Source organism: Schistocerca piceifrons, chromosome 8, assembly GCF_021461385.2.
Source record: "Schistocerca piceifrons isolate TAMUIC-IGC-003096 chromosome 8, iqSchPice1.1, whole genome shotgun sequence".
Lineage (NCBI taxonomy): Eukaryota > Metazoa > Arthropoda > Insecta > Orthoptera > Acrididae > Schistocerca > Schistocerca piceifrons.
In genome coordinates this window covers 279,574,722-279,588,122 of record NC_060145.1, presented here as the reverse complement: position 1 = coordinate 279,588,122, position 13,401 = coordinate 279,574,722, and the positions used below count along the sequence as shown (strand labels likewise).

General features: G+C 40.5%; 1 protein-coding gene across 1 annotated transcript in view; it reads left to right on the top strand.

The window, feature by feature from the left end:
* LOC124711575 (cubilin-like) overlaps positions 1-13,401 on the top strand; it is a gene marked incomplete in the record, with an annotated part of 644,865 nt that overhangs the window by 608,457 nt on the left and 23,007 nt on the right. The window contains 1 exon segment of the mRNA XM_047241722.1: positions 2,402-2,567. Coding sequence (XP_047097678.1) covers positions 2,402-2,567 — 166 coding nt within the window.

Genomic DNA, 13,401 nt, shown 5'->3' with positions numbered 1-13,401 from the left:
CTTTATTAACACATTCCTGGGGTCAGATACATCACATGATCACACTGACAGAACCACAGGCACATAGACACAGGCAACAGAGCATGCACAATGTCGGCACTAGTACAGTGTATATCCACCTTTCGCAGCAATGCAGGCTGCTATTCTCCCATGGAGACGATCGTAGAGATGCTGGATGTAGTCCTGTGGAACGGCTTGCCATGCCATTTCCACCTGGCGCCTCAGTTGGACCAGCGTTCGTGCTGGACGTGCAGACCGCGTGAGACGACGCTTCATCCAGTCCCAAACATGCTCAATGGGGGACAGATCCGGAGATCTTGCTGGCCAGGGTAGTTGACTTACACCTTCTAGAGCACGTTGGGTGGCACGGGATACATGCGGACGTGCATTGTCCTGTTGGAACAGCAAGTTCCCTTGCCGGTCTAGGAATGGTAGAATGATGGGTTCGATGACGGTTTGGATGTACCGTGCACTATTCAGTGTCCCCTCGACGATCACCAGTGGTGTACGGCCAGTGTAGGAGATCACTCCCCACACCATGATGCCGAGTGTTGGCCCTGTGTGCCTCGGTCGTATGCAGTCCTGATTGTGGCGCTCACCTGCACGGCGCCAAACACGCATACGACCATCATTGGCACCAAGGCAGAAGCGACTCTCATCGCTGAAGACGACACGTCTCCATTCGTCCCTCCATTCACGCCTGTCGCGACACCACTGGAGGCGGGCTGCACGATGTTGGGGCGTGAGCGGAAGACGGCCTAACGGTGTGCGGGACCGTAGCCCAGCTTCATGGAGACGGTTGCGAATGGTCCTCGCCGATACCCCAGGAGCAACAGTGTCCCTAATTTGCTGGGAAGTGGCGGTGCGGTCCCCTACGGCACTGCGTAGGATCCTACGGTCTTGGCGTGCATCCGTGCGTCGCTGCGGTCCGGTCCCAGGTCGACGGGCACGTGCACCTTCCGCCGACCACTGGCGACAACATCGATGTACTGTGGAGACCTCACGCCCCACGTGTTGAGCAATTCGGCGGTACGTCCACCCGGCCTCCCGCATGCCCACTATACGCCCTCGCTCAAAGTCCGTCAACTGCACATACGGTTCACGTTCACGCTGTCGCGGCATGCTACCAGTGTTAAAGACTGCGATGGAGCTCCGTATGCCACGGCAAACTGGCTGACACTGACAGCGGCGGTGCACAAATGCTGTGCAGCTAGCGCCATTCGACGGCCAACACCGCGGTTCCTGGTGTGTCCGCTGTGCCGTGCATGTGATCATTGCTTGTACAGCCCTCTCGCAGTGTCCGGAGCAAGTATGGTGGGTCTGACACACCGGTGTCAATGTGTTCTTTTTTCCATTTCCAGGAGTGTATTTGTTATGTTCCTGATCTTAGTAGTTTCCAGTTCTAGCCACACATCTTCAGAAATTGATTTGCAGCAGGAATACCATGCACAGTTTAGCTCAAGTGTGCAGGAGGTCAGTTACCACTTATCTCCCAAGGAAAAATTGTAAATTTGTCACAAATTCCAGGTGGTGGCAGTATTTGCCAGTACCCCCTGCCAATCCACTGGAATCTGTAGAATAGAATTTTTATTCATCTATTCTTAGATCTTAATCCATGGGATTTCTTGAAATTGGCCATCTCATTTGTACAAAAAATGGCAATTTAAAAGTCAGTGGATGCCCATGGTACCTTTTATGGCTTGTTTACAGAGTATGGCACAGAAAGTTAAGAGCAAGAGTTTCACTCTGATACTGTACTTTTAATCTGAAATGTAAGTCTTTGTTTAATTTCTCAGTTACTGTTTTGAACCCATCGAAGATTTTCACTCTGCATATTTTTAATATTTTTTGTTGTATCAGTTGTGGAATTATAGCTGAAAGTATATAAAGGTAGCATTAATTCAGATGGTGAAATCAAAGAAATGTTTTGTTGATATAAAACTGAGAAATGTGAATAAATGTAGAATCAAACAGTGGGAAGTCCAGGATGGAATAATGACAATATTATGCAAAGGATAGATTCTACTCACCATATAGAGGAGACATTGTGTCACAGACAAGCACAGTGAAAAAACTGCTAAACACTTAAGCTTTCAGCAAAAAAGCTATTAGAAAACACACACACTTTCACATAACTTGTTCCGGTGTGAGTGTTTTCTACTTCAGAAGGGGGCCTCTTGGCCAAAACCTTAAATGTGCTTAGCAGCCTTTTCGCTGTGCCAGTCTGTCTTCTATATGGTGAATAGCAATCCACCCTTTTCAAATTATTGTTGAATAGTTCTCTCTCTCTCTCTCTCTCTCTCTCTCTCTCTCTCTCTCTCTCTCTCTCTGTCTCTCTCATTTTTTTCCATTTTATTTTTTTCCAGTATTGGTTGTGATGATGCATTACTTATTTCTACAGGTATATGATGGAGGTTCAACCTCTGCTCCATTACTGTCAACTATGTGTGGCTATAAATTACCTGATCCTGTGTTTTCTTCTGGACCACTTTTGCTACTGCAGCTGACACGCCAAACTACATACTCAGTAACTAATATTGATCTCACATACACGACAACTGATAAAGGTAACTACCATACAATAATGTAATATTATTATTTAATTGCATAGATAAAAAATCTACTCACCAAGCAACGGCAGAACATACACATAAAAGACTGTTGTGATTATACAGAGTTCTTTCATCAATTCTATATGTCATGTACAATGAGTGTAAAATAGTGTTTATATAAGTAACAAACGTGCAAAAAAAGTTCCATGTAAATCAGATGTTTGACGCTTTAATAAGTAGTTGACACTCACAGTAGTTTGGTTTTGACCCCTTGATTATTTGATAGTGCTCCACCTTAGTTCAGCATTGTGATATGCGACATACTGCAACTGTATTCTTCTACCCATATTTTCACACTACCACATTCACACATATTGTAAACTTACAACTATATTTACTTACGGTGTGGCCCTTTCTTATGTTTATATGGTACCTACCACTCGACAAGCATTTATCTTTCTTCACTTTAGGATACTAACTTAAAACTAAATCTTCAAAGATAAGTGTACAGTGGTTCGATGGTCACTAATACCTCTTTCATATATTCAACCATGTATTCATTTACTTTTGTGTGCAGTTGTGCTATCACAAACTTAATCAATGTCATGTGTAAATCTCTACTTACCTTATAAATCTGAAAGATAAAGTGTATTATAAATGTGGTGCGACATCTTATTCAGTTCACCACTCGTATTGTACTTACTTGTTTACCAGCAGCAAGGATTTTCTGGCTCCTTCATATAATTAGTGTGTGTACTTTCAATACTTAAACTTGTAAATATATAGGTATAATGAACATAGTAGCATAACTTCGGTAAATATCTCATAGTTTAGGATTCCATTTCCATGTATGCAATTCCTTAGCTTATCCTTGTTTGCGTGAATTGTGTAGATAGACTCTTCCTTAATTTTCTATGTCCCAATTTTTGCAACAGGTTTTAAAAATGCTAGTGCAGGCTGTAGCTCATACGGTTTGTTTGTTTTTAGGGTTTGCTTGTTGTGGGTGCTCCAACAGTTTCAGCTGTGTTTGGCAGGCATGCACTTGCGGTTTGTTGACTAACTTACTCTCCTATGCGCATGCGCTGCATCGCACTGTTACCACTAATGTCATGGCAAGTTGTGTATTGCAGTGCACGCTACCATGTGTTTCACAAGTTCGTTTATTCATTTACAACTAGGCTGCCCGCTAGGCGAAGCATTGTGTTTAAAGTGTTGTCATCTCTAGACACATAAAAGTAAAATTCTTCCTCGTTACTTCCACCCAACTTATCATTTACACAGGTGACATACAGGGGAAAAAAATAAACAAAAATTTTCCTTAACAGCTAACAACATAAATTCTGAAATGTGATTTTCCAGCATCCTAAATCTAATATTATCATACATATGTACAACTTAGAGGTGTACAAATGGGTGCCTACCCTCTCATTTGAGATATTAATAACACTTCCATTTTGTGCACAAAATCCTTAATAATACCTGGTCCTTTTTTTTAAATACATGTATATGAGCGAATATCAGTTCCGTAAGTTCTGCTTGCTGTTCTTTAGACAAGCACTTTGATTCACTCATCTTTGTGTGTATTGTGTAGACATTTATTTCTTCTGCTTATGACTGTTCATCACTGTATGTATTGACAAACATAATATGGGATTTACCTATTGAACTTCTAGGTTGTGAGTAATTTCAGTTTTACATCTATTAGTACTTCCCCTGATCTGGTCTGTTACAAACAATTGGTTATTTACAGTGAAAGGACATTGGCCCTTACCTATATCAATTTGTACTTGGTATGTCCTAAATTTTTCCATACCAATTAAACAATCAACTATTATTTTCTCTAGTATCAAAAAATTGCATCATACAGAAAACTGTCCTAATTGAACAGGAATTAAGGCTTGTATCTTGACTCCTCTCAATTTCTGACCAGTGGCAGTTTGTACCTTGCAATTTTGCACTGGCATCTACGTCTACATCTACATCCATACTCTACAATCCACCTGACGGTGTGAGGCAGAGGGTACCTCGAGTACCTCTGTCGGTTCTCCGTTCTATTCCAGTCTCCTAATGTTCGTGGAAAGAAAGATTGTCAGTATGCCTCTGTGTGGGCTCTAATCTCTCTGATTTTATCTTCATGGTCTCTTCACGAGATACACGTAGGAGGGAGCAATATACTGCTTGACTCTTCAGTGAGGATATGTTCTCGAAACTTCAACAAAAGCCCGTACCGAGCTACTGAGCGTCTCTTGCAGAGTCTTCCACTGGAGTTTATCTATCATCTCCGTAACGCTTTCACGATCACTAAATGATCCTGTAACAAACGTGTATCCACAGGACATGTGGCCTGTAATTGAAGAAGTGTCATGATGATCTCTCCATTGGCAAAAGATTCCGCAATAGTCCCCCATTCGGATCTCCGGGAGGGGACTGCCAAGGGGGAGGTTAGCATGAGAAAAAGACTGAATAATCTACGAAAGGATAACGTTCTACGAGTCGGGGCGTGGAATGTCAGAAGCTTGAACATGGTAGGGAAACTAGAAAATCTGAAAAGGGAAATGCAAAGGCTCAATCTAGATATAGTAGGGGTCAGTGAAGTGAAGTGGAAGGAAGACAAGGATTTCTGGTCAGATGAGTATCGGGTAATATCAACAGCAGCAGAAAATGGTATAACAGATGTAGGATTCGTTATGAATAGGAAGGTAGGGCAGAGGGTGTGTTACTGTGAACAGTTCAGTGACCGGGTTGTTCTAATCAGAATCGACAGCAGACCAACACCGACAATGATAGTTCAGGTATACTTGCCGACATTGCAAGCTGAAGATGAACAGGTAGAGAAAGTGTATGAGGATATTGAAAGGGTAATGCAGTATGTAAAGGGGGACAAAAATCTAATAGTCATGGGCGACTGGAATGCAGTTGTAGGGGAAGGAGTAGAAGAAAAGGTTACAGGAGAATATGGGCTTGGGACAAGGAATGGAAGAGGAGAAGACTAACTGAGTTCTGTAACAAGTTTCAGCTAGTAATAGCGAATACCCTGTTCAAGAATCACAAGAGGAGGAGGTATACTTGGAAAAGGCTGGGAGGTACGGGAAGATTTCAATTAGATTACATCATGGTCAGACAGAGATTCCGAAATCAGATACTGGATTGTAAGGCGTACCCAGGAGCAGATATAGACTCAGATCACAATATAGTAGTGATGAAGAGTAGGCTGAAGTTCAAGACATTAGTCAGGAAGAATCAATACACAAAGAAGTGGGATACGGAAGTACTAAGGAATGACGAGATACGTTTGAAGTTCTCTAACGCTATAGATACAGCAATAAGGAATAGCGCAGTAGGCAGTACAGTTGAAGAGGAATGGACATCTCTAAAAAGGGCCATCACAGAAGTTGGGAAGGAAAACATAGGTACAAAGAAGGTAGCTGCGAAGAAACCATGGGTAACAGAAGAAATACTTCAGTTGATTGATGAAAGGAGGAAGTACAAACATGTTCCGGGAAAATCAGGAATACACAAATACAAGTCGCTGAGGAATGAAATAAATAGGAAGTGCAGGGAAGCTAAGACGAAATGGCTGCAGGAAAAATGTCAAGACATCGAAAAAGATATGATTGTCGGAAGGACAGACTCAGCATACAGGAAAGTCAAAACAACCTTTGGTGACATTAAAAGCAACGGTGGTAACATTAAGGGTACAACGGGAATTCCACTGTTAAATGCAGAGGAGAGAGCAGATAGGTGGAAAGAATACATTGAAAGCCTCTATGAGGGTGAAGATTTGTCTGATGTAATAGAAGAAGAAACGGGAGTCGATTTAGAAGAGATAGGGAATCCAGTATTAGAATCAGAATTTAAAAGAGCTTTGGAGGACTTACTGTCAAATAAGGCAGAAGGGATAGATAACATTCTATCAGAATTTCTAAAATCATTCAAGGAAGTGGCAACAAAATGACTATTCACGTTGGTGTGTAGAATATATGAGTCTGGCGATATACCATCTGACTTTCGGAAAAGCATCATCCACACAATTCCGAAGACGGCAAGAGCTGACAAGCGCGAGAATTATTGCACAATCAGCTTAACAGCTCATGCATCGAAGCTGCTTAAAAGAATAATATACAGAAGAATGGAAAAGAAAATTGAGAATGCGCTAGGTGTCGATCAGTTTGGCTTTAGGAAAAGTAAAGGGACGAGAGAGGCAATTCTGACGTTACGGCTAATAATGGAAGCAAGGCTAAAGAAAAATCAAGACACTTTCATAGGATTTGTCGACCTGGAAAAAGCGTTCGACAATATAAAATGGTGCAAGCTGTTCGAGATTCTGAAAAAAGTAGGGGTAAGCTATAGGGAGAGATGGGTCATATACAATATGTACAACAACCAAGAGGGAATAATAAGAGTGGACGATCAAGAATGAAGTGCTCGTATTAAGAAGGGTGTAAGACAAGGCTGTAGCCTTCCGCCCCTACTCTTCAATCTGTACATCGAGGAAGCAATGATGGAAATAAAAGAAAGGTTCAGGAGTGGAATTAAAATACAAGGTGAAAGGATATCAATGATATGATTCGCTGATGACATTGCTATCCTGAGTGAAAGTGAAGAAGAATTAAATGATCTGCTGAATGGAATGAACAGTCTAATGAGTACACAGTATGGTTTGAGAGTAAATCGGAGAAAGACAAAGGTAATGAGAAGTAGTAGAAATGAGAACAGCGAGAAACTTAACATCAGGATTGATGGTCACAAAGTCAATGAAGTTAAGGAATTCTGCTACCTAGGCAGTAAAATAACCAATGACGGACGGAGCAAGGAGGACATCAAAAGCAGACTCGCTATGGCAAAAAAGGCATTTCTGGCCAAGAGAAGTCTACTAATATCAAATACCGGCCTTAATTTGAGGAAGAAATTTCTGGGGATGTACGTCTGGAGTACAGAATTGTATGGTAGTGGAACATGGACTGTGGGAAAAGCGGAACAGAAGAGAATCGAAGCATTTGAGATGTGGTGCTATAGACGAATGTTGAAAATTAGGTGGACTGATGAGGTAAGGAATGAGGAGGTTCTATGCAGAATCGGAGAGGAAAGGAATATGTGGAAAACACTGATAAGGAGAAGGGACAGGATGATAGGACATCTGCTAAGACATGAGGGAATGACTTCCATGGTACTAGAGGGAGCTGTAGAGGGCAAAAACTGTAGAGGAAGACAGAGATTGGAATACATCAAGCAAATAATTGAGGACGTAGGTTGCAAGTGCTACTCTGAGATGAAGAGGTTAGCACAGGAAAGGAATTCGTGGCGGGCCGCATCAAACCAGTCAGTAGACTGATGACCAAAAAAAAAAAAAAACGGAGCGCACTGCTCTCCGTTGGATTTTTCTCTATCTCTTCTATCAACACTATCTGGTACGGATCCCATACTGGTGAGCAGTATTCAAGCAGTGGGCGAACAATTGTACTGTAACCTACTTCCTTTGTTTTCGTATTGCATTTCCTTAGGATTCTTCCAATAAATCTCAGTGTGGCATTTGCTTTACCGATAATTAATTTTATATGGTCATTTCATTTTAAATCAGTCCTAATGCCTACTCTCAGATAATTTATGGAATTAACTGCTTGCAGTTGCTGACCTGCTACATTGTAGCTAAATGATAAGTGATCTTTCTTTCAATGTATTTGCAGCACATTATACTTGTCTACATTGAGATTCAATTGCCATTCCCTGCACCATGGGTCAATTTATTGCAGATCCTCCTGCATTTCAGTACAATTTTCCATTGTTACAATCTCTCTATATTCTACAGCATCATCCGAAAAAAGCCTCAGTGAACTTCTGATGTTATCCACAAGGTCATTTATGTGTATTGTGAATAGAAATGGTCCTACGACACTCCCCTGCGGCACACCTAAAATCACTGTTACTTCAGAAGACTTCCCTCCATTGAGAATGACATGCTGTGTTCTGTTATCTAGGAAATCTTCAATTCAATCACACAATTGGTCTAATAGTCCATATGCTCTTACTTTGTTCATTAAATGACTGTGGGGAACTGTATCAAATGCCTTGTGGAAGTCAAGAAACACAGCATCTACCTGGGAACCCGTGTCTATGGCCTCTGAGTCTCGTGGACGAATAGCGCGAGCTGGGTTTCACACGATCGTCTTTTTCGAAACCCATGCTAATTCCTACAGAGTAGATTTCTAGTCTCCAGAAAAGTCATTATACTTGAACATAATACGTGGCAGTGTAGGTATACATCGACGTTTCTTCAATTCTTGAAAGAATCCCTGTGACATCAAATTAGTTGTAACAGCTGTGTCAAGCACAATGGGTACACCAAGGTCAGATATTTTGGCTTTAATAGTAGCTTGTGCCTTGTCCTCTGTCAAGTTTTTCTGTGCACCCTCATTACCTTGATAAAGATATCTCCCACATCATTATCATGATCATATGTGATAAAGCAAGTGTTGATCAAGCTCGTGTCCCCAACTCTCCTCCAAGGTCATAGAACATGGGCCTACCATGACCGGTTCACATTTTCCAGCATCGCGGTGGCATCAACCTATAGGTTAGGCATATCTTCCACTATGTTGACTCTTGGTGTTTCGTTACACATTATTGTCCTGAGAGGCTCTCAACTGAAATTCTCTTTGCCTTTGGGTGTTATTCGGTATATGTGTGTGTTACTTTGCTGGCTGAAACCCATTGTCTGTGGGTTTTCAGTTGTCTGTTATTGTTTGGCGCTTGGCAAGTGACCGGCTAATTATTGCCAGAAGCTTGTGTCTGGCCTCATTTAGGAGTTAATTTGTCAGTTTCATCACTGAAAGAAAATTAAACTGGTATTCCTGAGAGATTTCCTTTAAATCATTAGAAAAATTACTTCCCTTATAGAAGAGGCTAAGGGTCAATTTTAGCACACCAGAGAGTTGTAGAAAGAAGCAACCATTAAGGAGGCAAATTACTGTTGTTGTGGTCTTCAGTCCAAAGACCGGTAGCTCTCCATACTCCATACTACTCCATCCTGTGCAAGCCCCCCCCCCCCCCCCCCCCTTCATCTCTGAAGTAACTACTGCAATGTACATCCTTCTGAATCTGCTTACTGTATTCACCTCTTGGTCTCCCTTTATTATTTAACCCCCTCTCTCTCCCTCCACACTTCCCTCCAGTACTAATCTGGTGATCCCTTGATGTCTCGGAGAGTGCCCTATCAACCAATCCCTTCTTCTAGTGAGATTGTGCCACAGATTTCTTTTCTCCCCAGTTCTATTCAGTACTTCCTCATTAGTTTGTGATCTATCCATCTGATCTTCAGCATTCTTCTGTAACACCAAATTTCAAAAACTTCTATTCTCTGTTTGTCTAAATGTCTATCATTCATGTTTCACTTCCATATATGGCTACACTCCATACAAATACTTTCAGAAAAAACTTCCTACTTAAATTTATACGCCATGTTATTAAATTTCTCTTCTTCAGAAACACTTTTTCTTGCCGTTTCCAATATGTGTTTTTTATCCTCTCTACTTCAACCATCAGCAGTTATTTTGGTGCTCAAATAGCAAAAAGTGTCTCATTTCCTAATCTAATTCCCTCAGCATCACCTTATTTAATTTGACTACATTCCATTATCCTCATTTTTCTTTTGTTGATGTTCATCTTATATCCTCCTTTCAAGACACTATCCATTCCCTTCAACTGCTCTTCTAAGTTCTTTGTTGTCTCTGGCAGAATTACAATGGCAAACCTCAAAGTTTTTATTTCTTCTCCCTGGACTTGAATTCCTACTCCAAAATTTTTCTTTTGTTTCCATTACTGCTTGCTCAATATACAGATTGAATAACATTGTGGACAGGCTACAACCCTGTCTCACTCCCTTCTCAACCAGTGTGTCCCTTTCATGCCACTCGACTCTTTATAACTGCACAAATTGTAAATTTGTTTTTACCCCTGCCACCTTTAGAATTGATAGTCATACAGGTGGTTCTCTTTTCTTCAGAGGTCTCTTTAATTTATGTTTAGGCAGCATCTATATTTCCCCTTGTGATATATGCTTCTAGATCTTTACATTTGTCCTCTAGCCATTCCAGCTTAGCCATTTTGCACTTCCTCTGAATTTCGTTTTTTAGACATTTGTATTCCCATTCATCTGCTTCATTCACTGTATTTTTATATTTTCTCATTTCATCAATTAAATTCGACATTTCTTGTGTTAACCAAGGATTTATACCAGCCTTCATCTTTTTACCTACTTGATCCTCTGCTGCTTGCAGTTTCTTCAGTTGTGTTTAGAGTCCACGTCTGCCCCTGGAAATGTCTTACAATTTAAAATCTGGTTCCTAAATCTCTGTTTCAACATTATATACTCAATCTGAAACCTTCTAGTGTCTCCAGGTCTCTTCCGTGTATACAGCCATGTTCCATGATTATTAAAGCAATTATTAGCTGTGATTAAATTATGCTCTGTGAAAAATTCTACCAGGCAGCTTCCTCTTTTATTCCTTCCCCCCGTGCATATTCACCTACTACTTTTCCTTCTCTTCCTTTTCCTAGTACTAAATTACAGTCCCCCATCACAACTTAACTTTTCATCTCCCTTAACTATCTGAATAATTTCTTTTATCTCATTATACACCTCTTCAATCATTTCATCATCTGGAGAGGTAGTTGGCACATAAACCCGTACTGCTGTGATAGGTATGGGCTCCCTATGTATCCTGGCTACTATAATGCGTTCACTATGCTGTTTTTAGTAGTTCACCTGCATTTTGTTTTATTCATTATAAACCCTAAATGACTTCGTATTTATAACCGTGTATTCACCTCACCAGAAGTCTTGTTCCCCCCCACAACTGAACTTCACTAATTCCCACAGCTAACTTCAACCTTTCCATTTCCCTGATTAAATTATCTAACCTACCTGCCTGATTAAGGAATCTAATATTCCACACTCCACTCTGTAGAATAATAAGTTTTGTTTCTCTTGATGATGATATCCTGGTATACATTTCTCTTGTTAAACTATGAGGAGAAAATGTAAGAAGTAGTGAGCGATATTTTGAAATTGTATTTGCCAGCCCTGGGACTACAAGATTTCACCAAAGAAGCAGGTTCTACAAATCCGATATGCTGCATCTGCATATATCTTAAGCCATTAAATTGATAGAGTTATTTTTAACTGGAAAACTGTAAGCATGTGAGTCTCTAAGTGGAGAAAGACATCGACAAACTGAATCAGTAACTGTGATTTTACTCAGCTTTTAATGGTGCAGGTGACTGGATTATAGGCAACACATTTTGCATACACTTGCTGCAGAGTGCCTATGCCCTCCTGTCTTTCAAGGGCATAACCAACAATAAAAATACATCACCAGGAAGTACCAGGGAATATTTTGTCTGTAACAAAAGTTGTTTCTCATGATGTGATCTGCCACCACTCAACATGTGGCGCAAAAACTTTGAAACACCCTGTACTTCCACCTGTTCTAGATAGTTCAAACAATGGAAAGTCCAGGATGGAGTGTAACAATACTGTGAGAAGGGCAGTTGCTACTCACCATATATGTTCTAGATAATTTTCAGAGAAGAAACTGGGTAATGTTTGTCATGATTTCTTGTCGCACCACCACTAACAAATCAGAAATTATTCAAATTGATTTTTGGATGATTCAAGTATTCCCTCATGATTACAGCATGATTGTGGAACTTATGTACTAGTGAACTAATGATTCTGGTTACATATTGGTGTGTGGGAGGGGGAGGGGGGGGGGATGGTGGTTGGTGGCAGGATACAATGATGAGTTTATGCCCATCCCCATGATACTGAGTCTTTCCCAATTAGTCTTACATACACCGTCGGTTTCTGCTGTAAGTGATTTGCATTTCTTGTCTACTGTAACAAATACACCAACACGATTTCCCAGTAGTGTATGATTTTGATATGCACTTACATTTTCTCAAAAATTTCACTGCTTTCCATTTCAGGTTTTAACCAATTTTCTGTACATAATATTATGTGATGACCACTATTTAGAAGTGCTTCCAACTCTGTTACTTTCTTGCAAATACTTTCCCAGTTAAGCAATATAATCTTAATACTCTTGCCTATTTGGGGGGGGGGGGGGGGTAGTTCTTACACAGAATTGAATTGAATTGAATTTTATTTGATCCTGTAAGATTACATCGTGTACAGTAAATGTACGTGTAATATAGGACATGTCAAAGTATTAAAATTCTTTATCAATTATTTTTCTACACCTTTAGCTTACATTTTTACATCACTGATAATGAGTAACAATATATACAAATTTAATGGCATAAGTATTCTGCAACACTGTAAAACTCTTTTTCAATGAGATAGTCTTTATGTTTCTTTGTAAATTCATTGTGAAGTACACTATCTTGCAGGGTTTTGGGCAGACTTCTTAGTAGTCTGATACCAGAGTACTGGGGTCCTTTTTCTAGCATTGCCAGTCGGTGGGGTATGCTCCGTACTTCATTCTTCTTTCTTGTATTGTGGGTGTGTACACTAGCATTTGTAATCCAGTCCTCACTACCTTTTGTGATGTACATTATTGGTTTGTATATATATAATGATGAAAAAGTTAAGATACCTAAATTCTTGAAACAGTTTCTGCATGTTTCAGAGGTCTTTCTTCTTAAAATGGTCCTAATTGCTTTTTTTTGTAATGTGAACACTCGTTTTGTCTCTTGTTTGTTTGAGTTTCCCCACACCGTCACTCCATACTGTAAGTATGGTTCGAAAAGTCCATGATACACTGTACACAGAAGGTTCTTGTCTGAATACTGTGATAGCTGCATCATTAAGAATATGACAGAGCTCAGTTTC